Raw genomic sequence first — 26,144 nt, 5'->3', positions numbered from 1 at the left:
TGTTCTCTAATGGGTCCTAGTAGAAGTTCTCAGTTGAGAAGAACAATACCATCCCTAGCCTGACTGACTAAATGTTTGATCTTTTTAAAGTTTTGTGAGTTTCTTAAGGTGATTCTCTTGCCGCTTTTTTTTTTTTTTTTTTTTTTTTTTTGCATATAATGAAGTGAGAGGAAGTAGATTTGTAACGAGAATGTGTTTATGTGTGGCTTTTTCAGACAAACATTAAAACTATTTTAAAAGCTTGCAGAGATTATAGCTACTTTTGAGATTTATTTATATATATAGCAGGCTCTTTCAGTCTTGGACAGACCACGAAGGGTTGCTTGTGCGTTAAATTTTTGTGGCAGGAGGTGCGCAATCTCCAACCACACCTCTCCTGAGACGACATTGTTAAATACCAGTGGCAAGTGAAGTGTACAAGACGACTGGAAACAAATGCCGAGATAAGCGGAGGGCGCATACAGCGCCTAGAATTCCAAAATGGTTACTCATTTGGTACTAACCAGGCTCAATGTTTAACTTCGGTGATCTGACGAGAACCGGTGTGTCAACGCGATTATGCTGTGTGTGTGTATGTGTGTGTGTATATATATATATATATATATATATATATATATATATATATATATGTATATATACGAGCAGGCTGCCCGACATTGCCTGGTCGTAAAATGCACATAAATATGATATTTTGAATAATGCAGATTTTGTACTTATCATCATACTAGCCGGGGTGCCTGGCGTTGCTCGAGTGTTTGGAGGTGTGTGTTAAGCAAAAAAAAAGTTGTAGTAAGCAGGCAGGAAGACTCAAACCCATGATGCAAAGGCGGAAAAGAAAGTGGAGGTGTATGTAAGGATGTTGGTTGAGCAAAAAAAAAAAAAAAAAAAAAAAAAAGGAAAATTGTGAGCACAAAAAAAACAAAAAGATAGGAGTAAGCAGTCTCTAACCCGTAACGCACCAGAGGAAAAAGAGGTGGAAAAACAAACAAACAAACACTTTTATCGATGAGCCTACCACACTTGTGACGTCACAGGTGGTCGAAATAATGCCTTTTATGCGACGTCCTTTACGCGAGCTTTGAATGACTTGCATATAATGTCAGCGAAAGTAACGAACCTTCCTGTAGAAAACTGCCCAGTTGAGGGTGAAGGAATTAATGTTTTTTTTTATATTTGTCGCCAGAAGGATCCAGCTTCAAAGCGATATCGATCTCATGAAAATCTGTCACCTGTGTCGAAAGTTTTAGGCACCCTGTATAATAAATTTTACACATGAGATTTTTTTCCCCACAAAAAATTACAAGATTCGGCATTAAATAACTCGAAAAGGGTTAATATGCCATAAAACAATCAAATCTCTATTCTACTTGGAAATCCAAATACCGATGATATCCGTAATCTTTCACGTCCTTGTACTGCGTTTGGTTTACATCCAAAATATTTGAGATTTTTCTGAAGGAGTATAATGTTTGTACATCTCTGAACTTCTGCATATGTTCTTCACAATTGGAGAAAACAGAACAAAGCTTTAATTTTATCCACCTGCTAAAATGTATGGAAATCGTTTTTTCTTTTTTTTTTCTTTTCTTTCTTTTTTTTTTCTTTTTTTTTCTTTGTGTATAAAAATCAGAATCCCTTAGAAAAGAAAAAGAGACTGGTAAAAGATATCATGCGCATTGAACGACTCTTTTTTTTTTTTTTTCTTTTTTTTTTCATCAGTCTCTGTATATTTATACATTTATTTAATGCTTGTCGGTTGGTTGGTTGGTTGGTTGGTTGTATTTGTTTTACGGCATATCAACCCTTTTCAGGTTATTTAATGCCAAATCCAGTGATTTTGAACAATTTTTTAATAGAGTATTTTTTTTTTTTTTTCAAGTCTGTTTCTATTTAACCCATAGTTGGGACCCTAACAGGTACTATCAGTCCGGGTCAGAGTGGAGCTGGGAACAATGGCAATTAAAGGGTGATTCCACACTCCCCAAAGCCCGCAAGTTGGGGCCTCACCATCGGATATAGTTTAAGGTCATATTCAGGACCTTAATTCTTATTGGTGTCTACACATCTCTGTAATTGATAATATCCACCGGCAGATCAGTTTTAGTATTAACCTTGCCCTTAATAGCTATCTTAAAAATCGATAGGGAAAGAAGAGGTTATCGGCTGATTCGTATTTTAAATGAGTAAACTGAATTTAGGATTCATATTTGGATTTTTGGACTATTATTCTCATCTTGAGTGTTATTTGCACAACGGTTCAGTCGATGTAACCTCCGACCTTCTTCAGGTGTATCTAGTTGAATTTGTGAATCTTTCTGTCAAACTCCGAAATCTGCATGGAATTTTGAATGGAACCCTTTATTTAATCCATAGGGGTAACATGCTTTTGTTTTGTCAGCCATGACTGAGTAGAAGTCGTAAGTAATTTGGAATTGTATTTTTGGGTCGCTTGCACCGAGGATTGAACCTTCAATTTCCGGGAATGTAACATTTACAACTGAATTTCACCATTCACCATGCTAATTAAGTTCCGTGCAGATTCAACAAACACAAATGGAACTTGAATTTAACTCATTTTTTTTTTTATTAAAAATCATTTATTTTGGAAATTTTATTCTTTGCCTAAAACTGATTGCCATATATATTATTGAGAAATTTATTTCCTTTTACAAACAATAAACTTTAAATTTTTATTCCTTACATTTTGTTACAAATTCACTGGGTGTGTCAGAAACTGACCTTACGAATGCGTGAAAAAATATTGACTAATTCGACTCCCTGTCTTTCCAAGCTTATAAACTACTCGAAAAATGTAATTCAAACCCTAATTTTTTTTTTTCAATTAAAGGAACAAGGACCAAGGTTTCATTTAAAAACAAAACAAAAACAAACAACGTGGTTTTTAAAAAAAAGGTTTTAAACTTCGGACTGTACAGGTAAATTTCTAAAAAATATTTTTTTTGTTTTAAATTTGGATATATTATTTATTGATCTTTTATCTTCAATTTGTGATATATATAAAACTTTGGTGAGTAAATTATTTACTTTTTAATAGACATTTCAAAATGGCGGGGGGGGGGCGTGAATTTAAAAAAAAAACTTTGTCTAAAATATTATATCCGGTTTATTGAAAAGAGCATAAAATTTCACATTAACCCTGAAAATATTGTAAAAATAGAATCAATAGAAAAATTTTGATAGATTTCTAAAATTTAAAAAGTGAAAAATACTGAACTCGTAAAATTCAATTGATTTCATTACTGTTTTTTTAAAAAATAAAAAAAAATATTTTTATTACTTTTTATACAACTTTAATAGTTTATTTTGGAAGTATAATCCATAAAGAAAATAAAAAATCCACTTTTAAAAGAGAAATTATGAGTTTTTTATATTTTATTTGCAGTTTCGTGTTAGGGGTGCCAAAAATTCCCCCAAAATTCTGATACACCTACAAATTCACAATAAACGACAAAAGAATTGGTTGCTGATTTCAACTTTCTAAAATATTAACATTTCAATTATATATAATACTAAATGTACCCAGCGTTGCCCGGTATAAAACGTTACATCAAATTCCTTAAAAAAGATGAAAAAAAAAAAAAAAAGAAATTGAGACATGATCATGCGAGTATGTTTTTATCTGAACAGTTCACCTCTTGTAATTAAAAAAAAAAAAAAAAAAAAAAAACTCAGGCTGAGATCGAAATCAAAACCTAAAGACAGCGAGTGGACTACGATAACCATTAGGCTACTTTGACAGGATCCTTACAAAATGTTTTCAAGCTTAATTATTCTTAACATGATGTAAACATTTTGCGCATGCGCAGTCATGAAACGATTAACAAATAGATAAAAATCTGATGTCTCCCACTCACCAATTTTTTAATTTTGACTCCTTAGCAGCCCTTTCTTCCGGATGAAAGCTGATTATAAAGTTTTCCACATGTCTGAATACACTATATACCAAATTTATAGTCTATAGATGAAAAATTAGTTGAGTATATAGGTTGCGAATTGTCCTCATGCACACACATTCTCATTTTTATAGATATATGGATATATATCATTATAATATACTTTGTTTGCTATATATTATACAAAATCTGCATTTTTCGTGAAAACTCTCCATTTTATATATAAATTCATCCAATTGTGAATAAGTATCGAAAAATTCATGAAATTCTGCCCATCAGTTAATTTTTACGATTTTTATTAATAAATGGCTACACCATAGAAAGGTTGTTTTTAAGGCGTCCATAATGTACACACAATATTAGTTTCATATTGTCATTTTTGTGTATGCTGAAAAAATTTAATGAATCCCTGAATTCAATCAAATTAATAATTACCTCAGTCTAGGAGTCTTTCTTAAACAAGGAAAGATTAGCGATAATGAAAAACGAACAGTTTCACCGTTTTTAAATACTTATTCCGGGCATATTGATCGTTAACTCGGTCTTGAAGGAATTCTTAATGAAAAATTAGATACAACAAAATTCGAATAGTTTCGGCATTTTATAACACTAGGATTTAATTTCTTTTTTGAGAAACTAGGATGCGCTTACTGCTCTTTTAACGAAAACTTTTTCAAGTGAAGAATAGTTACTTTTAGGAGACATTTATTTGGAAAAGAATTTAAAGATAAATTGAAAACTTTAAATGTCATGAAATGATAAAATCATTTTTAATTTACTTTGTTGGTCTCGTATTCCAATATTTCGCTAATTAAAATTAGCCTCATTAGGGTTTTATGTCCAGTCCGTATTTTGTTTTCTTCATTTTGTTGTTATAATGGAGGAGTAATTCCTGGAGAAGAAAAATTATTTAGCGTGTCCAATTATTTAGCGTGTGCGTCGCCCCAGTTCTGGCATATCATCTAGGAGAAAAAGTAATACAAGACAAAAATAGGAATTACATGTTTTGGCCAACACACTGAAATAATGCACAGAATTTATATTAGATGCTTCCAGTTCACATGTATATGTACGCACAAAAATTGTTCCTGATGTATATCCAATTTTTTTAAACAAAATTATCTCGGTCTAGAAGGATTTCTCACTAACGGAAAGATTCCAGAATGAATGGTTTTAACATTTTCCAATAATTCTTCATAAACATTTAATCGTTCTTTTGTGGCTATGGTGGTACAGGAAATTCTCGTTTTTTGAAAATTTTCGTACAGACAATCATCAGTCTATTTCATTTTTAATATACATGAAAGTATTGTTCGATTTTTTACTTTTTCTTTTACATCTTTTACTTCCTTAATTTACCTTCCGCTTAATAAAACAGAAGAATCACAATTCCACTAATTTACAAAGCTAACATGGGAAATACAGTTTCTTTGCTACTGCTCTGAAATAACACATAAATTATATTAAATCTTTCCAGTTCACACGTACATGCAAACACAAAACAAGGTTCCAGATGAATTCCCATTGGGTGGTGCATATGTATATGTAAACATAAAAGCTTAGCAATCCAATTAGCATCCTTTTATATCTTCTCGGGCAACGCCGACAAACGGGTCCTGCTAGCAAATAAAGTTAATGTTGATGTGAGACGAAAAGTTGTCAACCAAATAGAGATCATGAATGCAGCATCTCCATCATGGGTGTGAACCAATGGCCTTCAAACTGTAAAGCAGGTAAAGACCTACATACTTTCTGCCAATATATACACTTTCTCCTTTTTTGAGTAAATATGTAGACGTCTAAAAACAAAAACTAATAAAGAAACACCTAAGAAATTACTGATGAATTTAGTAGAATTAGATTACAAAGAAATTAGATGTTGGTCACCATAGCAACTTATTTAATTATCTCGTTCAATTACTGATGAGATCAGATCAGTGTCCTTCAGAACACCTGTAGATCTAAAGGAGTTATTTTAGATGGTATTAGTCTAGGTTATATATTTAGTGAGCAGGACATAATCATTGGGCGTGTGCGGACCAAATGCGTTTGATATCGGATCACTTTTGAGAAGAAGAAAACATCTAAAAAAAAAAAAAGTCATAATACAGCGTGGAACGATAAAAGTGTCGCCCTAAAAAAAAACAACACTACAGCTTTATTTTAATACTTTTATTGAAAAAATCAATTCAGGTAACTTGATTATGTATTAGAGCTGACATCTATTCAATGTAGCCGTCTTCAACCTCAATGACTACCACGATACGAGAGCATGCTTTTTCTACAAGCGCCAGAGGGAGCTTGGCGAATACTCGGCGGATGGCAGCGATTAGGCTGGCTTTGGTGTTGTAGGAGGTATGTTCTTGACGTATGACCAAACAAAGTAGTCCAGCGGGTTCAGGTCGAGGGAGGAGGAGGGAGGGGCAGTGAGAGAAGGGTACAAAATCGTAGCACTCCTTCTGAAGCCAAATCTGGGTCTCTTTGGATTTGTGGGCTAGCGCTGAGTCTTGTTGTCATACCCAGAGTCTGCCAGCGGTCACCTGGTTGCACCAGAGGATCACCACACTCTTCAACACATCCAGGTACACTTTGGTGTTGACTTTCAAGTTGACTTCGAAGATGTGAGGTGGCATGGTGTGGCCCTCACTTGAAATTACACCAAAGATCATAACTGTGGCTGGAAACTTCATTGAGCTGTGCCCTCAGACATTGAACCGTCCGGATTTGCATTTTGAGATTGCTGGCAATGGTCCTGTTGTCATAACTTGGATCGGTAGAGAGCATGAGCTGTACAGTGGTGCATCTCTGATCTCGCTCATTGAACATTGTGTCACTTTCAGACTCCTATTGCTCTTAGGATTGCTTAACTTTATTAACTTAAAGGGAACTAGTGTATCTATGTGATTATACCATATAGAGTATATCATAGAGATTTAGAGAAATGATGGCAATTTAATCCTTAAATTTGTTCAATAGCTTCTCTGGTCACAGTGGTACTATTACTACTACTGCTACCACAGTGCAAACCAGTGGCCGTGTATATAAGTTTAATAGAAAACTCTGATGGAGAACTCCATATTTTGTAAAAAAATATATATATATTGGCAGTTACATTAGAAAATGTAAAAAAAAGACTTCGATAGTATATAGATTACATGTATGCACTATTTTTACTGCTGTCTTAGATATTATAAAACTGGAGTGGAGCTCACACGAGCCAATAAATAAAATATAAAGTTTTGCAGGAGTTTGAATACCCTATATATTGAATTTCATATCTGTAGACCAAAAACTGGCAGGAGTTTGGTAGGCAAATTTTTTATACAAATATATATATATATATATATATATATATATATATATATGGTTTGTTTATAATAACCTTTTTACGCACATATTACATAAGTATAAACCATGTAGAATACTGGTGCTACCAGATCGGGCTGTCTGAAGATATTGGCTTTCTGAGATGAAGTGCATTGATAACATTGATGCTTTTTGTTTTTCTTTTTCTACTTCCTTTTGCAAAACTTTATGTTCTGCAAAACAAAAACAACCCACTCCCTCCCCTTTCCTTTTTTCTTTCTATCTCCCCCCCCACTTCCTGACTGGTTTTCTAATTTAAAATGTACCAAGCATTAATGCTGTAACCCTTTTCCCTCTCTCATTGCAAAACTCGTACATGTTCTGCAGGACAGGGAACAAAAACGATAAAAATCCACTATAAAACCAAACCAAGCACTACAAATTAGCGATTAAAGATAGAAATAACTTGAAGAATAAAGATCTTTTACAAAATAACTGAATGCAACATGAATACTATTTCAAAATAACTGGATTCGTCATTAAATAACCCGAAAAGGGTTGATATCTTGTAGAACAACTAAACCAAACTCTACAAATAAATATTTGAAGATATAAAGAACTTGAAGCATAAAAACTGTTTTCAAAATAACTGCATTTGGCATTAAATAACCTGAAAAAGGGTTGATGTGCCGTAAAACAACCACACCAACTTTTACATGTAGAATATCTGCATGAATATAATTACATGTAATAGTTAACTGAAAATATAAACTAGCAGCCGGGGCACTCGACGTTGCTCAAGATTGAATGAGAATCTATTAATGTTCCATACTTTTCTTATCATCAAAATCAGTGAAATTACCAATTTTTCAATCAAATCAGTTGATTTGTTGTTCTAGTTGGAAAATCCATCATGTTGTGCTGGGAGGAATCTTCACACGTCTCCCTGCATTGACTTAGTCCATAATACACTGTAGTCCACATTGCACTGTAGAGAACCTACTGTTGAATTGATAAAATTATTTTTATATAATAGTTCAAAGTAAAGTTTAAAATCCAAAACTCAAGTATCATGGTCCAATTGTACCCAGAATAGAAACATTCATTTCAAACGCGCCTCTGTCTTTTCAAAGAACCAACATTATGAATTTATTTTTAAATAATCACTTGAATTAAAGTTAAACGTACAAAAGTCAAGTATCATGGCTCAATTGTGTTTTAAAAAGAAACGTTAATTTAAAATGCGCCCCTGTCTTATAAAATAATCTACAGTTGATTTTATAGGCAGGGTCTTTCTACTTATGCGGTGATAAAACTTCTCAAATGCACTTGAGATGTTAGGTTGTATAAAAGTGTTAACTTTGATCAAACTCGTATTTCCTTCTTTAATCAGATTTTTTTTCGATTATCGATTTTTGATACTTATCAGATGCATTCCTATACAAAACGTGTGTAAGAACACTCCCAGACACATAAATTACCTTCGTGTAAAATTTTTTTTTAAATCTGCCCAGCCGTTTCCGAGTCCACATGGAACGAACAAACTCTCTCTCACACACACAATTCCTTTTATGTAATAGATAGATAGATGGATAGATAGATACTTAAGCAAACATTTTTCTTAATATACCTTTATTTTTTGCAGTTTTTCCTTTTGCGTTAAATTTCAAAATGAGAATAAAATGGTTTGTTTTTTTCCTATAAAAAAAAAAAAAACGAAAAACAGACGCGATCTCAGTAGCTAAATTACTCTGTTCGCTTTTGTTTAATAAACCTTCGTTTGTATTCTTTCCTATTTTTTTTTTCTTCTTTTCTCTATTAGCACCGTATCCTAGCAGTTTGTGGACGCGTGTATGATGTATATCGGTTGATATAAACACTGCCGATTGTATTGATTGTGGTAAATGAAATTAATTTAGATCCGCCATGACACCTCGTTAACATGAGCTGCTATTAATCAGTTCTAAGATTAATGCGTACAACATCTCTGGAAGACCAAAATGTAGGGAAGTATAACTAGAAGCCCTAAAAGGGCCAACACCTATCCTTAAAAATGTCCTTTGATATAAAGTTAACTCTTAAGTGTAGAGGGCGCTAGTTTGAACCATGAACCATGTATTTTTTTTTTTTTTTTTTTTATCTAGGGGCGATAACTAAAAACTCAATTTCTGCTAATTGTCTTCAGAAACTTTTCATTAATAATTAATTTTCGACTTTATTGCATTTCGTAATTTTTTTTATATTTTAATTACTGTCATTATAATTAAGTATATTGGTTTTACTTGAAATTCAATATTTTGATTTTTTTATTAATGATTAGCGGGGGGGGGGATACCCGGCGTTGCCTGGGTATTTGTAGGTAGGTGTGTGTGTGCGTGTGTGTTTTTTTTTGGGGGGGGGGTAAATCAGAACAAAAAGAAAACTTGACGATAGCGATTTAAAAGAAAAAATAAAAAAATGTGGGCAGGAACCCGGAGCCTTGAGGTTTATAGACTGAGCCTGAACACCTGCGCTATGGCGACAACGTTAATGTAAGAGCGATTAAAGTGAGTCAAGTCAAGGAGGTTTGATTGACAGGTGGACGCTTAATGAGGTCGTCGAGGGAGCGTTACGATGACAGGGCAGTTTTTTGGCGTTTGTTTACTTTGTTTCACTGCGGGATCGTTTTTTCATTTACTGCGGGGTGGGTTTGGCTTCCCCAAGATGATGGGAGGAGAGAAAACCAGCTCCTCAATGAAAGCAGATTGTCCAAATTGAATAGCAATTGTCTGATATAAGGAAAAAACCGCATTGATCAAGTCTGATTACTTTTGGACGTTCCAGGCGAACACGCTGGGAACGATGCAACAACCTTCATATTAGTTTCACTTTTATTATACGAAAAAGGCGAATCTACACGAGCTGATCGAAAAATGTTGACTATTTAGCTTTTCAAAGTCTGGCAAATTGAATACACATGAGACCCCCGTTCGTAACTTGTAGATATTATGATTTTGACATGATATAAAAAGTTTTAAATATGAGCGACGGCCTCGAGAAGCAGCCGAAAGAAAAATCCTGTTGCGGACATACAAAAAAAGGGAACATACATACATACATACATACACACATTTTCGCTTTCATATATATAGAAAACTTTTTGAAGACAATTAGTGAAAATAGTTTTTAATTATCTCCCCTTGATAAAATCCGTGGTTCAAATTAGCACCAAGTTGAGAACCATTTTTAATTCAATTATTCTTTTCACTTCACATATATATATATATTACATACTAGCCTGGATGCCCGGTGTTGCCCGGGTGTTTGGAGGTGTGTGTTAAGCAAAAAAAAAAAAAAAAAACGGTAGTGGGCAGGCAGACTCAAACCCTGACTGTGAAGGAGAAAAAGAACGGGGGAAAAAAATGTGATGTCTTTGATGTTGCGTCCATCACCAAACCGGAAGTAACGTAGGTTTAAATTAAGGCTAGACAATCGAAAACAGGTGATGACTTTCGAAAATATCGGCGAAAAAACGACCCCTTCCTGTAGAAAAGTGCCCAGTTGAGGGTGAAGGAATTAATGTTTTTGACCAATTTTTCGATATTTGGCATCCGAAGGGTCGGGCTTCAAAACGATACAGATCTCGTGAAAATATGTCGCTTCAATCGAAAGTTTTAGGCATGCATACATACATGCATACATTTAAACAGACAGGTGAGATTTATATTATAGATGTTCCAAAAAGGGATGGCAAAAGAAATAAACTCTATTGTTGTGAAAACAAAATTATCCAATTGCTAATATTTAATATAGATGTACCAAACAAAAGTTAGCAGTATCGATCCAATCAAAGAATCTTTGAATTGTAAAGAATTCCAGGTAAAGAATTAATCCAGTTAGGGCCAGCAATTGTCCTCTCGTGGGAAGACTAAAAACTATGACTGAAAAATTTAAAGAGAGATTTACACAGCGATTCTCATACCTAATCTGTTCATTTTCTCACCCCTGACTATAAATATAATCGTTCAAATGTTTGAGATCATACCCAGTACTGTTATGTCAAAAATATTGCAACATGGGGAAATCAAGTGTAAGCCCCCAAGATTTATGGAATAAAAAATACTTTGGAAACATTTTTCCATTTCATGATAAACCAACGACTCTGTTGGCAGGTCATTAGGGATGGCCTTATAGAAATTAACCGGTTCAGAGTCAGGCTAACCCAATCTGATCTCAGTGGATATTGATTTCGTAAGTTCCTGGTTTTCGACTTTGTAGTATTAAAAAAAATGTATAAAAATGACTATTGGAACAAATTCAGCTTATTGTATAATATTACCATTGTTATGTAAATACATATATATATATATATATATATATATATATATATATATATATATATATATATATATACTGATTACAATATAATGAGAAAACATTGATATCTTTTTTACTTTGATTGAAGCTGGGATTCAATTACAAAAAACTGTTTTCTTTTCAGTGATGTTTATTTTAAATTACATAAACTTTTTTTTTTTATCTTTTCTGTCCTTGTTTTTTTTCAATATTAATTTGTTTCATTCAATATTAGGTGTGTAAGTGTGTGTCTGTATCTCTTCTCTATTTATCTACTAAATAAAAGGAACTTTGTATATGAGCTCATTCCCTATGGACTCCAAAATGGCTGGGCCGATTTTTATCAAACTTTCACATGAAGTTACTTTGTGCCTGCTACTGTTCTTAAATAGATTTTCTATCGGAATATCTAAGTATCAATAATCTAAATAATCCGATTAAATAACGAACAGGCAATTTTGACCAAATTTAACACTTTGCACAGTCTGACATCACAAGTGCATTTGAAAAGTTTTAGAACCACACAAGTCGAAAGGCCTGATATATAAAACCAACAGTACGTTCTTTGATATGACAGGGGCGCATTTGAACTGAATGTTTCTGTTTAGAACACAATTGAAGCATGATACTTGACTTTTGCATTTTAAACTTTAATTCAAGCAATTATATATAAAAATAACTTTGATAAAATCAACAGTAGGTTCTCTACAGTGCAATGTAGGCTACAGTGTATCGTGGACTAAATAACTGCAGGGAGGCATGTGAAGTTTCCTCCAGGTGTACCGCTATGGGTCCCCAAATGGAGCAGACAATTGATTTTACCGATTCGATAAAAATAAAAAAAAATATGGGAGTGTGAAACATTTGTTGATCATTCAATCCCGGGCATTGTCGGATCTCCCTGTTATTTATTTATATATATATATATATAAAGTGGAGTTTTTCTCGATCTGACATCTATAATACAAATCTCACCTGTCTGTTTAAGTGTATGCATGCATGTATGTATGTCTCGCAAAAACTTTTGACAGAGATGACGGATTTTCACAAGATCAGTAGCATTTTGAAGCTCGACCCTTCGGACGACAAATATAAAAAAAATTGGCCAAAAGCATTAATTTCTTCACCCTCAACTGGGCACTTTTCTACAAGGAGGGGTTGCTTTTTAGCTGATATTTTCGAATGTCATCACCTCTTTTGATTGTCTAGCCTTAATTTAAACCTATGTCACTTCCGGTTTGGCGATGGGTGCAACAGCTAACGCGTCACGTTTTATTTTTTTATTTTTTTTCCTCCTTTGCTGTACAGGTTCGAGCCTACCTGCCTACTACCACTTTTTTTTTTTTTTTGCTCAACCAACACCCTTACACACATCTCCACTTTCTTTTCCGCCTTCGCATCACGGGTACGAGCCTGCCTGTCTGTCTACTACAACTTTTTTTTTGCTAAACACACACCTCCAAACACCCGAGCAATGCCGGGCACTCAGGCTAGTTGATAATAAAAGTCTATATTTTCTATTTAAAAATTAAAATTAACTGGATATCGATATGTGAGCAACTTCAGGAACGTTAACTAATTTGCATATTTATTTGAAAAACGAGCGTTCATTAATTCATTTTTTACGGTTTCATTTAACTATTAGGCTTAAGTCTTTTTACACATAGTGTCTACATTCCACAGAAATGTGTAGCATTTAGGATGAAAACATTCTAGCACACAGACATGTAATATTGTCTGAATATTTGATCTACAGACTTGATACATAGGGTATTTGGGCATTCGGTTGATCTCTTTGGAATAGTGAACTGGCGCTGAGTCTTGCTACCACACACAGTTTGCCAGCGGACACCTAATTGCATATATATATATATATATATATATATGTGTGTGTGTGTGTGTGTGACAGCTCTCGGAAACTGAAACGACACTATTAAGCAAAGGACTTTCATTTTGCCCATCAAAAAGCCTTAATCCAGTTGATCTATGCTACGACATGGAAGATTACACCAGAAGAATAAAGATGAAGGAATACTTCCATAATAACAACCGTCTAGCAGCCACCAACTCCATCTCGATCAAACAGGAAAGGAATTTAAAAAACACACATTGGACACCCACCAGTGGACGCAACGTAAAGATAGACGCACACAACATCGCAATCAAAAAACATCTAGACAAGTTCATCATAGAAAACCTTCACAAAACCAATTACAATGTAACAAAGGACGAACAACGAGCAATACAATCATTACGAAACAATCACTTCATAACCATAAAACCAGCAGACAAGGGTGGAGCAATCACCATCATCAACACTAACGATTACATAACAGAAATAGAAACACAACTAGCAAACAAGGAATTCTACAAATTATCCCCACTGATTCCACTCTCGCATTCAAATCTGAACTTAGCAACCTAGTTAGTAATCTAGACCATAGCATTAGAACCACGATCGAGAAATTAGTGCCAGACCATCCAAACCCAGCTGTTTTCTACACTGTCCCCAAACTCCATAAACTCCCCAAAATAGTTAGCGACACACTCCCACACCTCTCACTCTGTAACACAGTAAACACTGAGGTACCAATTAACGAAACCTCAGAAATATACCACATAGCTAAGGCCCTCAGAATAGTACCACCTGGCCGACCCATCATTTCGGGTATTGGAACCCTCACAGAATACATCTCGGTGTATATAGATAACATTCTCAACCCACTGTTGTCAAACATCCCCAGTTACCTTAAGGACACTACACACTATCTACAAATTTTAAATAGGATAGGAACCATACAAAACAATGCAATTCTTGTGACTATGGATGTGTCCTCGCTCTATCCAACATCCCACATGAGGAAGGAATATCTGCGTGCAAGAACACAAATATTAATGATGTATGCAACATAATACAATTTATCTTAACACACAACTTCACATTCAACAACCAACACTACCTGCAAATTAAAGGCACAGCCATGGGAACCAAAATGGCTCCCAGTTATGCCAACATATACATGCACATATTTGAACAGAAATAAATTCACACTTACCACTTAAAACCATTACACTATTATAAGTACATAGATAACATCTTTCTCATTTGGCCACATGGCGAAGAGGCATTGATGGACTTCTATCAACACATAAACAGCTGTCATAACAGCATAAAATTCACGACAGAACACTCCACCACACACATCCCATTTTTAGACGTTTTAGTAAACATCACAAACAATCACATCATCACATCACTTTACACCAAACCCACCGATGGCCACGGTTACTTTAATTTTAATAGCTGCCGCCCTATTAACATAAAAAAATTCGATTATATACAGCCAGTGCCTACGTGTCAAACGAATCTGCTCAGACCCGATCGAGTACGAAAAACTAGTAGGAATTCTGGCCAACTACTTTCTTCATAGGAATTACCCCCTTAGAATAATTAAAGAATCAAATAGGAAAGCAGAACATAGAAGCAGGATAAATTTACTCACATATAAACGCAACATATCATCCCCAAAAATACCAATGGTATTTGATTACAACAATAACACAGACAAACTCCACAAACCACTTAAACAGGTAATCAGACAACTGCAGCATAACCCCACCCTCAACACAATATACAACACGCTTTCACTCAGTGCAAGAAGACAGCTCCCAAATCTAAGGTCACTTCTAACATCCACAAAAAATACTCAACACTTCCACACCACTAGGAAACAAATTATGCAACAAACGTAGGTACAAAGTGTGCAACCACATTAATACTAACGACACATTTACACCCCTAGGCACAAACACTCAATTTAAACCCCCTCTGCTCACCTGCGATAGTCCCAATGTAGTTTACAAAATATATTGCACCAGATGCACAAAGGGTAATTACGTGGGGGAAACAGGCAGTGAGTTCCGCTTACGATTCAACAACCACAAACAAACAATTAGGGACAAATCCACACAGCACACAATAGCAATGCACTACACCCCCCCCTCCCAAGACCAAAGCATAGACAACATGAAATGCATACTTACAGCCTCCAACTTTCGGACACAGAGAAAAAGAAGACAACATGAAAAGAAACTCATTCTGAGACTTAATACACACACATCTCCCGTCTCAAAGATTTGGGATCGCTAAATGAGTATTCTTTTCATAAAATATAAACCAACCAAAGTCATTTCCCCACAGGGCAGAGTGAGTGTACACGGTGGAAGAACGGTTTAGCGTTCCCCACTAGAAGCTAGTTTTTGTTTCCGTAAGGCCTTTTACTTCATTTTATTTTAGGTTTTTAGCTTCCACATATTTTAATTTTTGACATATATTTAATCCCATTTTCCGAGCACGCATACATGCGCACACCAATGCACAGGTGTAGACATGGTTGCGCCACCCCCATTCCTTCTCACAAACCCTATATATTATAGTACCCATCTATGAAGATATACAGGATTGAGTTTCTTATTATTATCATAATAGTTATTAATATCAATATTATTTTTATTATTATTAGTAGTAGTACTATTATTACTACTATTATTACTATTATTATCATTATTATTAGCATCATTATTATAAGTATTATTATTATTATTATTATTATCATTATTATTATTATTATTATCACTAATATATATATTATTGCTGTTGCTGTTGTTTTTACTATTATTCAACTCTTCGTTTAAGCAGTGCAATACATCTTTCAGCTTCATTTCCAACATTAAATGTTATTAACCTCTGATTTATCTAACCGGCATATCGAGCTTCCAATTTTGTGATGGCTTCTAATTTATAAACAATGCTTTCACCCTATATCTGCCACTTAATGTATGTATGTATGTATGTATGTATGTATGTATGTATGTATGTATCCAATGTTGGGGTGGACAGGGCTCCCGTAAGCCGTGGTGAAAGCAACCTTTCTAGGAGAAGCAAATCTCTGATTTAAAAAAACCGTAAAGTGGGAGATCAGTACCCGCATTAAGCTGGTTTGCAGTTTAATTTGTTGCTGGCTATCTTGCTCTTGCTTGTTGCTGGATCTCAACATTTTGAACCGAGAGAGAGACTTAGCTGTCGTACAAAGCTAAGACTCTGTAACATCATCTTTGTATAGATACTCCCTCAGGCATTTGGGCTCATGGATTTTAAATGTCTGAGGGAGTGGCACTCGTCTGACAAGACGTTGCAATCATCATGTATGTATGAGTATATATGTGTATATAGAAGTGTGCATGTATGTGGGAGAAGAAAGAAAAAGAACAATCCGAATATTTTAATGTTTGAACAAAAATAGGAAGAAATTAAGTAAATGATGATCAACATAAAAAGAATATTCCCCGTTTATTTAGTTATTTTATTTTATTTATTTTTTAACATATGTTTGTATATATCAATATTAACGAAATCTACAGTAGCATTTTAAAAAAATAAATAAACGTGTGGGTAGGTGTGTGCGTGCATGTAGACAATCCAGACAACAACGTGCCTTTGACCCCATCTAAAACCTAAAACCATAATAAATCTATAAGTCCAAGCTTTTGGTAAAAAGATTCTACTTAGCATCCACTTAGCTTATCACTTACATCTGCTCATCAATCTCCAATTGTATATAAACGTGTGTGTGCCTATCCTGTGTATGTATGGATACGTGAAGAAGCGTATGTGGTAGTGCGCGAGTGTATATGCATGTATTTTCACATGTGCGAGTATGTTCGTGGGATGCATGGGTGTCCAATTCAAAGTTTTATGAAAGACTTAGTTTTGAATAGAGGCCACGCAAGTTGCTGACCATTCCAAGTCAAAAATGTCGGAAGGGTCATATTCAAACAGATCTTGACCTTGATGGCTATACCCGTGCCCCTCCTGCTGCTAACCCTGCCCATACACTCATGTTTTCTATCATTCACACTGAGGGAGATCGAAGGATCGGTCGAAAATAATGTGCTTTTGAAGGAAACATTCTTGTTTTTTTTTTTCAAAAGACGTTTTGTATTCCTACACGTCAACACATAGGAAATAAATACAGAAAAGATATAAACATTTATAGTTTTCGTATTGATTTTTTTTATTCATACATATTTAAATATATATATATATATATATATATATATATATATATATATATATATAAATAAATCACTCGTAAATTAATGAACCTATCTTATGAATTTTCTAAGACCGCTGCTGATCATAAGGAGTGCAAATGTGACCCATATTTAATTTTATATAAAAAGTTGTAAAAATATTTCCAATTTTTGTGAAATTTTAAATGCTTTTTATGGATACAGCCTCGCATTTGAAAATTCAAATATTTCAGATTTGATTTGTATTGAATTTAATCCTTGGTTATTAGACGCCAATTAAGCAAGATTTCCTGAATTTAAATTTCTTAAGACTCCCCACCCCTCCCACGTTTTAAATTTTATGCATTTTCTAGAATGGAAATCATATTAATGATTTTGATCAAAATTACAATAAAGATTCAATACATTCAGTATCATTCTTAGTACGATTCACATATGTGTTTTATTTGTTGTCGTTTTTTTTTGTTTTTGTTTTTATTTTTACGTTTGCGGAAATATATGCACATTTTAATGTGTTTTTACCGTGATAAAAAAAAAAAAAAAAACAACTTTATAGCTAAAAATTAAGACTTTAAAAAAAAAATCGAAAATTTAGAACAGAATCAATAATTGTATCGGAATCGAGAAAAATATTGGAATCGTCACATCACTAATATATATATATATATATATATATATATATATACACACACCTCCCCCCCCCCCTGACATGGCATATCTGCTATCACCATCCTTAATACAACATATCTGCATGTTTGCTTTGATCATACATCATCCAACTATGATATGAAAGAAAGAAAGAAAGAAATCCTCCAATACTTAAAGGAGTTAAATTTATTTGGCTTTCTACAACTGAAGTGTACACAGAATATTGATGGCAAAATATGGTCTAGAAACGAGGAGAGTGCTTCCTGCTTGTCTACCTACTTGTTAATCTTCTCTCATCTGTTGATTGTTTCTTTATTGGACAACATTCAAAGCATACCTTTTGTTTTTTAGATTCTTTGTCTGATTTGGTAACATTATCTCTTTTGATGTTCTTCATGGCAACTCATTCATTTACACGCACACACATATATGTACACATATACACATACACACGCATATATATATATATACACACACAGACATACATATATACATACACTTATACATATGTGTATATATATATTATACATACACACACGATATACTTTGTTTTTTCATTTTCTTTTCAGTGTTTTCCGAAAAAGCAGAGAAGAACTGATCAAAGAGATAATCTTAGTAGACGATTTTAGTGACGATCGTGAGTTTTGCTTTTATTTTTATTTATTTTTTATTTTTGCTTATCTTTGCTTTCTTTTGTATGTACAACAATTATCTAATTTTGAGAAATGCTTTTATTAAATATAGGTACCCACTCTAATAAAGAAAAAAAAAACACACTTAAGCTCTACTCACGTATTGAGTACTGTTGAAGTAAATAATGAAAAAAACATATATGCACAATTTATTTATGTTACTTCATAATATTGTATATTAATTAAAACTTCTACCTAGTCATGGCTGACGGAACAAGAGCATGCTACCCTCATGCATTTAATAAAGGGTTCTGTTTTAAATTCCGTGCAGATTCCAAGTTTGACAGAAAGATTCCAGAGTTTGACAAGATACACCTGAAGATCAGAAGTTACATTGGCTGAAACGTTGTGAGAATATCACTAAAGATGAGAACAGTAGTCCGAATAATACCATACTTTGGCGTAATTGCGCCAAATCTGGGGGTAATTGCGATAACTAAAAAAAAAAATGCTCTTTATATGTGTGATTGCCAAAAGAGCACTTTTCTCTAGCTGGCGCAATTACTCCCCGACTTGGTGCAATTACTCCCAGGCTTGGTGCAATTACTCCCAGGCTTGGTGCAATTACTCCCAGACTTGGTGCAATTACTCCCAGACTTGGTGCAATTACTCCCAGGCTTGGTGCAATTACTCCCAGACTTGGTGCAATTACTCCCAGGCTTGGTGCAATTACTCCCAGACTTGGTGCAATTACTCCCAGGCTTGGTGCAATTACTCCCAGACTTGGTGCAATTACTCCCAGGCTTGGTGCAATTACTCCCAGACTTGGTGCAATTACCCCAAAGTACGGTACAAATAATATAAATTATCAATCCTCATCTAAAATAATTCGGGAACATCTGTTAATCAGGTCCAAGTGAAATACTTTCGGACTCTGCAAACCTTCTTGGACTACTTGGCCTAACAGGTTTATTTAATATTCTAACTTGTCTGAGAACTTTTAAAGCATGCCATTAAGGACACGTTGTGTGGTGCAGTTGTTTCTCTAATAAAAGATTTTGTTTACGAGTGACTTTTACCTGATCATGGGTGACACAACAGGAACAATCTATCCCCATGGAGTAAATAAAGGTTCCGTTCAAAATTCTTTGCCGATTCTGGAGTTTGAAGAAAAAAAGGTTGGTAATTGCATCAGCTGAAAAGTTGTCAGGATAACATTCAAGGTGAGGTTAGCAGTCTGAATAATCAAAATCATACATCATCTCAAAGATTCCGGAATGTAGTTGAAGTTTGTTATTCCGTCTGTTATTGACACAGCTGAGCTGGAGCTCCACTGCGCACAGGCTGTTCACTTCATACAGAGGTCCAGTCCACTAGACGATTGAGGTTGGGATTAGGGTAGCCTGGTGTTGGTGGCTGGTCAGATATCTTTTCCAGCCAGATGTCCAGTTGTTTCTTTGAAAGTGTCAGGGGACACTCTCCTTATATTTCTTATTGCGGCTGGAATACAGTTGAATGTTCTTGTACCACTGTAGGTGAAATTGTGGTAGATGACACTTGATTCACTCTGTAGTCCCAGGTGTGGTTTTTATGTAGAAGAGCCTTCCTCGCCACTGGTGGGTTCTTTCTACCATGTTATTAATATCTTTAAATATTTCTTCAATTTTTTTTTTACAAGGGAATCACCACTTAAGGCCCAGAGGCCACTAGAGGATAAGGGTTAAAGAGTGTACATTGGTCAAAAGAGCAATATCATAGTAATCGTTAGAAGTGTAAATTTGGTGAATTGGATTACTTAAGGGGAACAGCTCATCAAGAACTTGTTTACATTGGACTTGAAAACGGCCATATTGTAGTCAGCTGGAAAGCAGGTAAACGGAAGAGAGTTCCACAGTTTAGGAAAAATAAAATCATTTTTAATTAAAAACAAATTCCAAAATTGTCTCGGTGGTCACTTTGACTGATGATTGCAGAGTTGAATTTTTCTTTACCACACGTTTGTGCTTGGAATATGCCATGCACATTCGATGTGAGTAAATCTTTTGTTCTGTGAGAAAACGAGATAATGAATATTTGAATGAAGATATAAAAAAAAAATATGCGTCAATGAAGCCATGACTTTCCCACAAATAAAAATATCTCTGTTGTCTCTAGATGAAAAACGAAACAAACCCCATCAATTAGCAGGATCACATGCAGCAACAATATGTCTGTTTTGTTTTACTATGCTAAATGTGTGGGGATCACAAATATTTATAGCATTTAGTATCCTTTTAAAGATATTTTTATTTTTAAATCTCTTTAAATAAACTAATAAAGTTGCATATCGTTACAAAAAAATGACATACCTTTATTAACAACTAGCTGTCCCTATCCGACGTTGCCCTGGATTCTTTTAATTTTCATTAATTTGATGCTGATCCAGAACCTGTCCGGCAGTTTACGATAAGGAGCCGGAAAATTTACTGGAAGAAGCCGATACAATGTAAGACGATAAATTTAAAATGCTGAAAACAAAACTTAAACAATAAAATAAGATGTATCGTAAGTTTAATTGAATACAATTAAAATATATATATATATATATTTTACAGCAAATGTTTTATAGAAATATTTAAAAAAAAAAGAAAAAGAACATAGACACAGCTATGAACGAAAATCTTTTCTTTTTTTTTAATTGAAAATATTCAAGAACATTTTTTCTTTGCAAAAAAAGTTTCAATAAAACAATTTTTTTTAAAATGACCAAAACAATTGTTTTTTCATGGAAACAATTATGATCGAAAACAATTGTTTTTAAAAAAAAAAGAATATATATCAGAAAAGTGATTTTTTTTTTCTTAGAAAAGATAAAAAATAATCTTTGAGGGGGAAGAGGATTTTAAAACAAAATGTTCTTGTTACAATGGATCGATTTAATTGAAATTGCCGAAAAATGCAGATGCAATAATGGGTCAGGTTCGGAATCAGTACCAACAAATTTTTTCACCTGTTAAAAAAACAAAAAAAAAATATTTGTGTGGTGAATAAAGAAAATTTTACATTCTCTGAAAAAAAAAAAAAAATAAAAAGCTGATCATTTATTTTTATTCATTTGCACATTTTTAAACTGAAAGTAGACAACTCCTATTATATTCTTCAATTTAAAATAAGTCTCCCTTTTCCTGGCTTTTATTTTTAGGTGATCATTTTAAAATGTTTCTTATTAGCAGTATATTTTTTAATGAATTGTAACAGTATTATATTGCCAATAACACGATATAACAAGAACGGGTAGAAGGCTTAAGTAATGCTTTATTGTATTTTTTTATTTTTAGCATCACCCACACTAAGCATTCAACTTGCATTTGCATGGCAGAGGTCCTTGCGGATCATTCATATTTTCTTGAATTGAAAACCATGTTTAATTTCAGAAAAGTTTCCAATGGGTAGCTATTCTGCACAAGTATTGGATATGAAGAATTTTCAGTGGGTAGCTGTTCTGTACAGGTCCTGGACTTTATAATTTTGCAGGCAAAGAGCAAAAGATCCTTCTCGTGGCTCCATTTGATTCGTCAGTTCCTATCGCCAGTGCCTATAAATAGAACCTTCCAATTTGCAGTGATTATACCCTTCTCATTGTATCAAAAATATTGCAGCATATTTAAATAAAGCTATCCACATAAGTCTAGACTTAAAGTTTACAATCTGTTCAACTTATTAACCCTGATCCTCGAGTTACTTCTAGCCTTGATTTAAAAAAAAAACAAAAAAAAAACATCATTGAGGACTTTTGTTGAAATATGAAAAGCTATGATTTTATTTTTTTAAATATTTTAAACATATTAAGGTTTGCATCAAAGGAGCTATAACACTTGTAAGAAATTACTTAAAGATGTAGACACAGCTAAATAAAACAAATAGAATATTTATTTAGGCCTTAATACATACCACATATAAAGAAAGCTTGAATGGATGAAGAAGACGCTGGTTGTGCTAAAGGAATCAATTTGCTTGGCGGCCTCCATTAGGAAACAAGCTGAACAAATAAGGCACGTTCTTGTCAAAGATAATTATGGTTTATTGACATTTTTTAAGCAGTTGAGTGTGATATATTTTGATAGATGGATTATTCAATTAAGGGGTAATATGCGATGTGATACTACGTGTGTTTGAAACGGATAATGGCTCCGGAAAGTGATACATTTATTTGTACCGCATGTACAATGTGATATATAGTTGCAAATGTGCAGTTGTACATTTAACAATGTGTTATGATTCTTTACAAGAAAACTTTGCATCCACCTTTTCTATAGTTTTTTTCTCCTTCCTTCTTCTGTCTCACATTTTCTCCTCTCACTCTCTTTCTCTCCTTCCTCCTCTTTTTTCTCTCCCTCTCCTCTATATTTTTTCTTTTTTTCTTTTCCTTTTTTCTTTTCTTTTCGTCTTTTTTCTTTTCCTGTTTTCTTTTTCAAGTTTTCTTTCTCCTACTTTTTTCTTTCTCTCGCTCTCGCTCTCTCTCTCTCTCTCTCTCTCTCTCGCTCTCTCTCTCTCTCTCTCTCGCTCTCTCTCTCTCTCGCTCTCTCTCGCTCTCTCTCTCTTCTCTTTTTCTCTCTCTTCTCTTTTTCTCTCTCTTCTCTTTTTCTCTCTTCTCTTTTTCTCTCTTCTCTTTTTCTCTCTTCTCTTTTTCTCTCTTCTCTCTTTTTCTCTCTTCTCCTTTTCTCTCTCTTCTCCTTTTCTCTCTCTCTCCTTTTCTCTCTCTCTCTCTCTCCTTTTCTCTCTCTCTCTCTCTCCTTTTCTCTCTCTCTCTCTCTCTCCTTTTCTCTCTCTCTCTCTCTCTCCTTTTCTCTCTCTCTCTCTCCTTTTCTCTCTCTCTCCTTTTCTCTCTCTCTCTCCTTTTCTCTCTCTCTCTCCTTTTCTCTCTCTCTCTCCTTTTCTCTCTCTCTCTCTCTCTCTCTCTCTCCTTTTCTCTCTCTCTCTCTCCTTTTCTCTCTCTCTCTCTCCTTTTCTCTCTCTCTCTCTCTCCTTTTCTCTCTCTCTCTCTCCTTTTCTCTCTCTCTCTCCTTTTCTCTCTCTCTCTCTCCTTTCTCTCTCTCTCTCTCCTTTTCTCTCTCTCTCTCTCCTTTTCTCTCTCTCTCTCTCCTTTTCTCTCTCTCTCTCCTTTCTCTCTCTCTCTCTCCTTTTCTCTCTCTCTCTCCTTTTCTCTCTCTCTCTCCTTCTCTCTCTCTCCTTCTCTCTCTCTCCTTTTCTCTCTCTCTCCTTTTCTCTCTCTCTCCTTTTCTCTCTCTCTCCTTTTCTCTCTCTCTCCTTTTCTCTCTCTCTCTCTCTCCTTTTCTCTCTCTCTCTCTCTCCTTTTCTCTCTCTCTCTCTCCTTTTCTCTCTCTCTCTCTCCTTTTCTCTCTCTCTCTCTCCTTTTCTATCTCTCTCTCTCCTTTTCTCTCACTCTCTCTCCTTTTCTCTCACTCTCTCTCCTTTTCTCTCTCTCTCCTTTTCTCTCTCTCCTTTTCTCTCTCTCTCCTTTTCTCTCTCTCTCCTTTTCTCTCTCTCTCTCCTTTTCTCTCTCTCTCTCCTTTTCTCTCTCTCTCTCCTTTTCTCTCTCTCTCTCCTTTTCTCTCTCTCTCTCCTTTTCTCTCTCTCTCTCCTTTTCTCTCTCTCTCTCCTTTTCTCTCTCTCTCCTTTTCTCTCTCTCTCTCTCCTTTTCTCTCTCTCTCTCTCCTTTTCTCTCTCTCTCTCTCCTTTTCTCTCTCTCTCTCTCCTTTTCTCTCTCTCTCTCTCCTTTTCTCTCTCTCTCTCTCCTTTTCTCTCTCTCTCTCTCTCCTTTTCTCTCTCTCTCTCTCCTTTTCTCTCTCTCTCTCTCATTTTCTCTCTCTCTCTCTCTATTTTTCTCTCTCTCTCTCTCTCTCCTTTTCTCTCTCTCTCTCTCCTTTTCTCTCTCTCTCTCTCTCTCTCCTTTTCTCTCTCTCTCTCTCTCTCCTTTTCTCTCTCTCTCTCTCTCCTTTTCTCTCTCTCTCTCTCTCTCCTTTTCTCTCTCTCTCTCTCTCCTTTTCTCTCTCTCTCTCTCCTTTTCTCTCTCTCTCTCTCTCTCCTTTTCTCTCTCTCTCTCTCTCTCTCTCCTTTTCTCTCTCTCTCTCTCTCCTTTTCTCTCTCTCTCTCTCTCTCCTTTTCTCTCTCTCTCTCTCTCCTTTTCTCTCTCTCTCTCTCTCCCTCCTTTTCTCTCTCTCTCTCTCTCTCCTTTTCTCTCTCTCTCTCTCTCCTTTTCTCTCTCTCTCTCTCTCCTTTTCTCTCTCTCTCTCTCCTTTTCTCTCTCTCTCTCTCCTTTTCTCTCTCTCTCTCTCCCCTTTTCTCTCTCTCTCACTCTCCTTTTCTCTCTCTCTCTCCTTTTCTCTTTTCTCTCTCTCTCTCTCTCCTTTTCTCTCTCTCTCCTTTTCTCTCTCTCTCCTTTTCTTTCTCTCTCTCCTTTTCTCTCTCTCTCTCTCTCCTTTTCTCCCTCTCTCCTTTTCTCTCTCTCTCTTATTTTCTCTCTCTCTCCTTTTCTCTCTCTCTCTCTCCTTTTCTCTCTCTCTCTCTTCTTTTCTCTCTCTCTCTCTTCTTTTCTCTCTCTCTCCTTTTCTCTCTCTCTCCTTTCCTCTCTCCTTTTCTCTCTATCTCTCCTTTTCTCTCTCTCTCTCCTTTTCTCTCTCTCTCTCTCTCTCTCTCCTTTTCTCTCCCTCTCTCTCTCTCTCCTTTTCTCTCCCTCTCTCTCTCTCTCCTTTTCTCTCTCTCTCTCTCCTTTTCTCTCTCTCTCTCTCGTTTTCTCTCTCGTTTTCTCTCTCGTTTTCTCTCTCGTTTTCTCTCTCCCCCTCCCTCGTTTCCCACTCTCCCCCTCTCTCTTTTCCCACTCTCCCCCTCTCTCTTTTCCCACTCTCCCCCTCTCTCTCTTTTCCCTCTCCCCCCTCTCTCTCTTTCCCCCTCTCCCCCTCTCTCTTTTCCCCCTCTCTTCGCCACTTTCTTTCTATCTCCCAGAAAACGGAAATAAAAGTTAAGAACCTTTTTACTTCCGTTTTCTTTATTCTCTCTGTTCTGTTTCTCTTCTGTCCATCTCTATCTTCTCTACCACTTTCTCTACCCTGGCTACTCTTTTCCTTGTTTCTCCACCCCCCCCGCCCTCTCATTTCTTTCATGCGAAAAACTTTTAAAAATAAAAGTTGTTTAGAAGTTAAATAATAAACTTTAATATTTTTTTTTTTCAAAGAAACGA

The 26,144-nt window shown here is 35.0% G+C and overlaps 1 protein-coding gene across 3 annotated transcripts in view; it reads left to right on the top strand.

Annotated features, from left to right (window-relative positions):
* The window catches only part of LOC145284505 (polypeptide N-acetylgalactosaminyltransferase-like), an 848,687-nt gene that overhangs the window by 541,036 nt on the left and 281,507 nt on the right, over positions 1–26,144 (top strand). For all 3 annotated transcript variants that reach the window (XR_013868854.1, XM_080133386.1, XM_080133387.1), the window contains exon 4: positions 18,866–18,933. Coding sequence is in view for 2 of the 3 variants with exons in the window: in XM_080133386.1 (XP_079989512.1) it covers positions 18,866–18,933 (68 nt within the window). In the remaining variant the exon portion in view is untranslated. The remainder of the gene's footprint in view (positions 1–18,865; positions 18,934–26,144) is intronic.

The sequence above is a fragment of the Euprymna scolopes genome, chromosome 9 (genome assembly GCF_053919585.1).
Source record: "Euprymna scolopes isolate OS-2025 chromosome 9, ASM5391958v1, whole genome shotgun sequence".
Classification (NCBI taxonomy): Eukaryota; Metazoa; Mollusca; class Cephalopoda; order Sepiida; family Sepiolidae; genus Euprymna; species Euprymna scolopes.
This window is presented reverse-complemented; position numbering and strand designations above follow the sequence as displayed.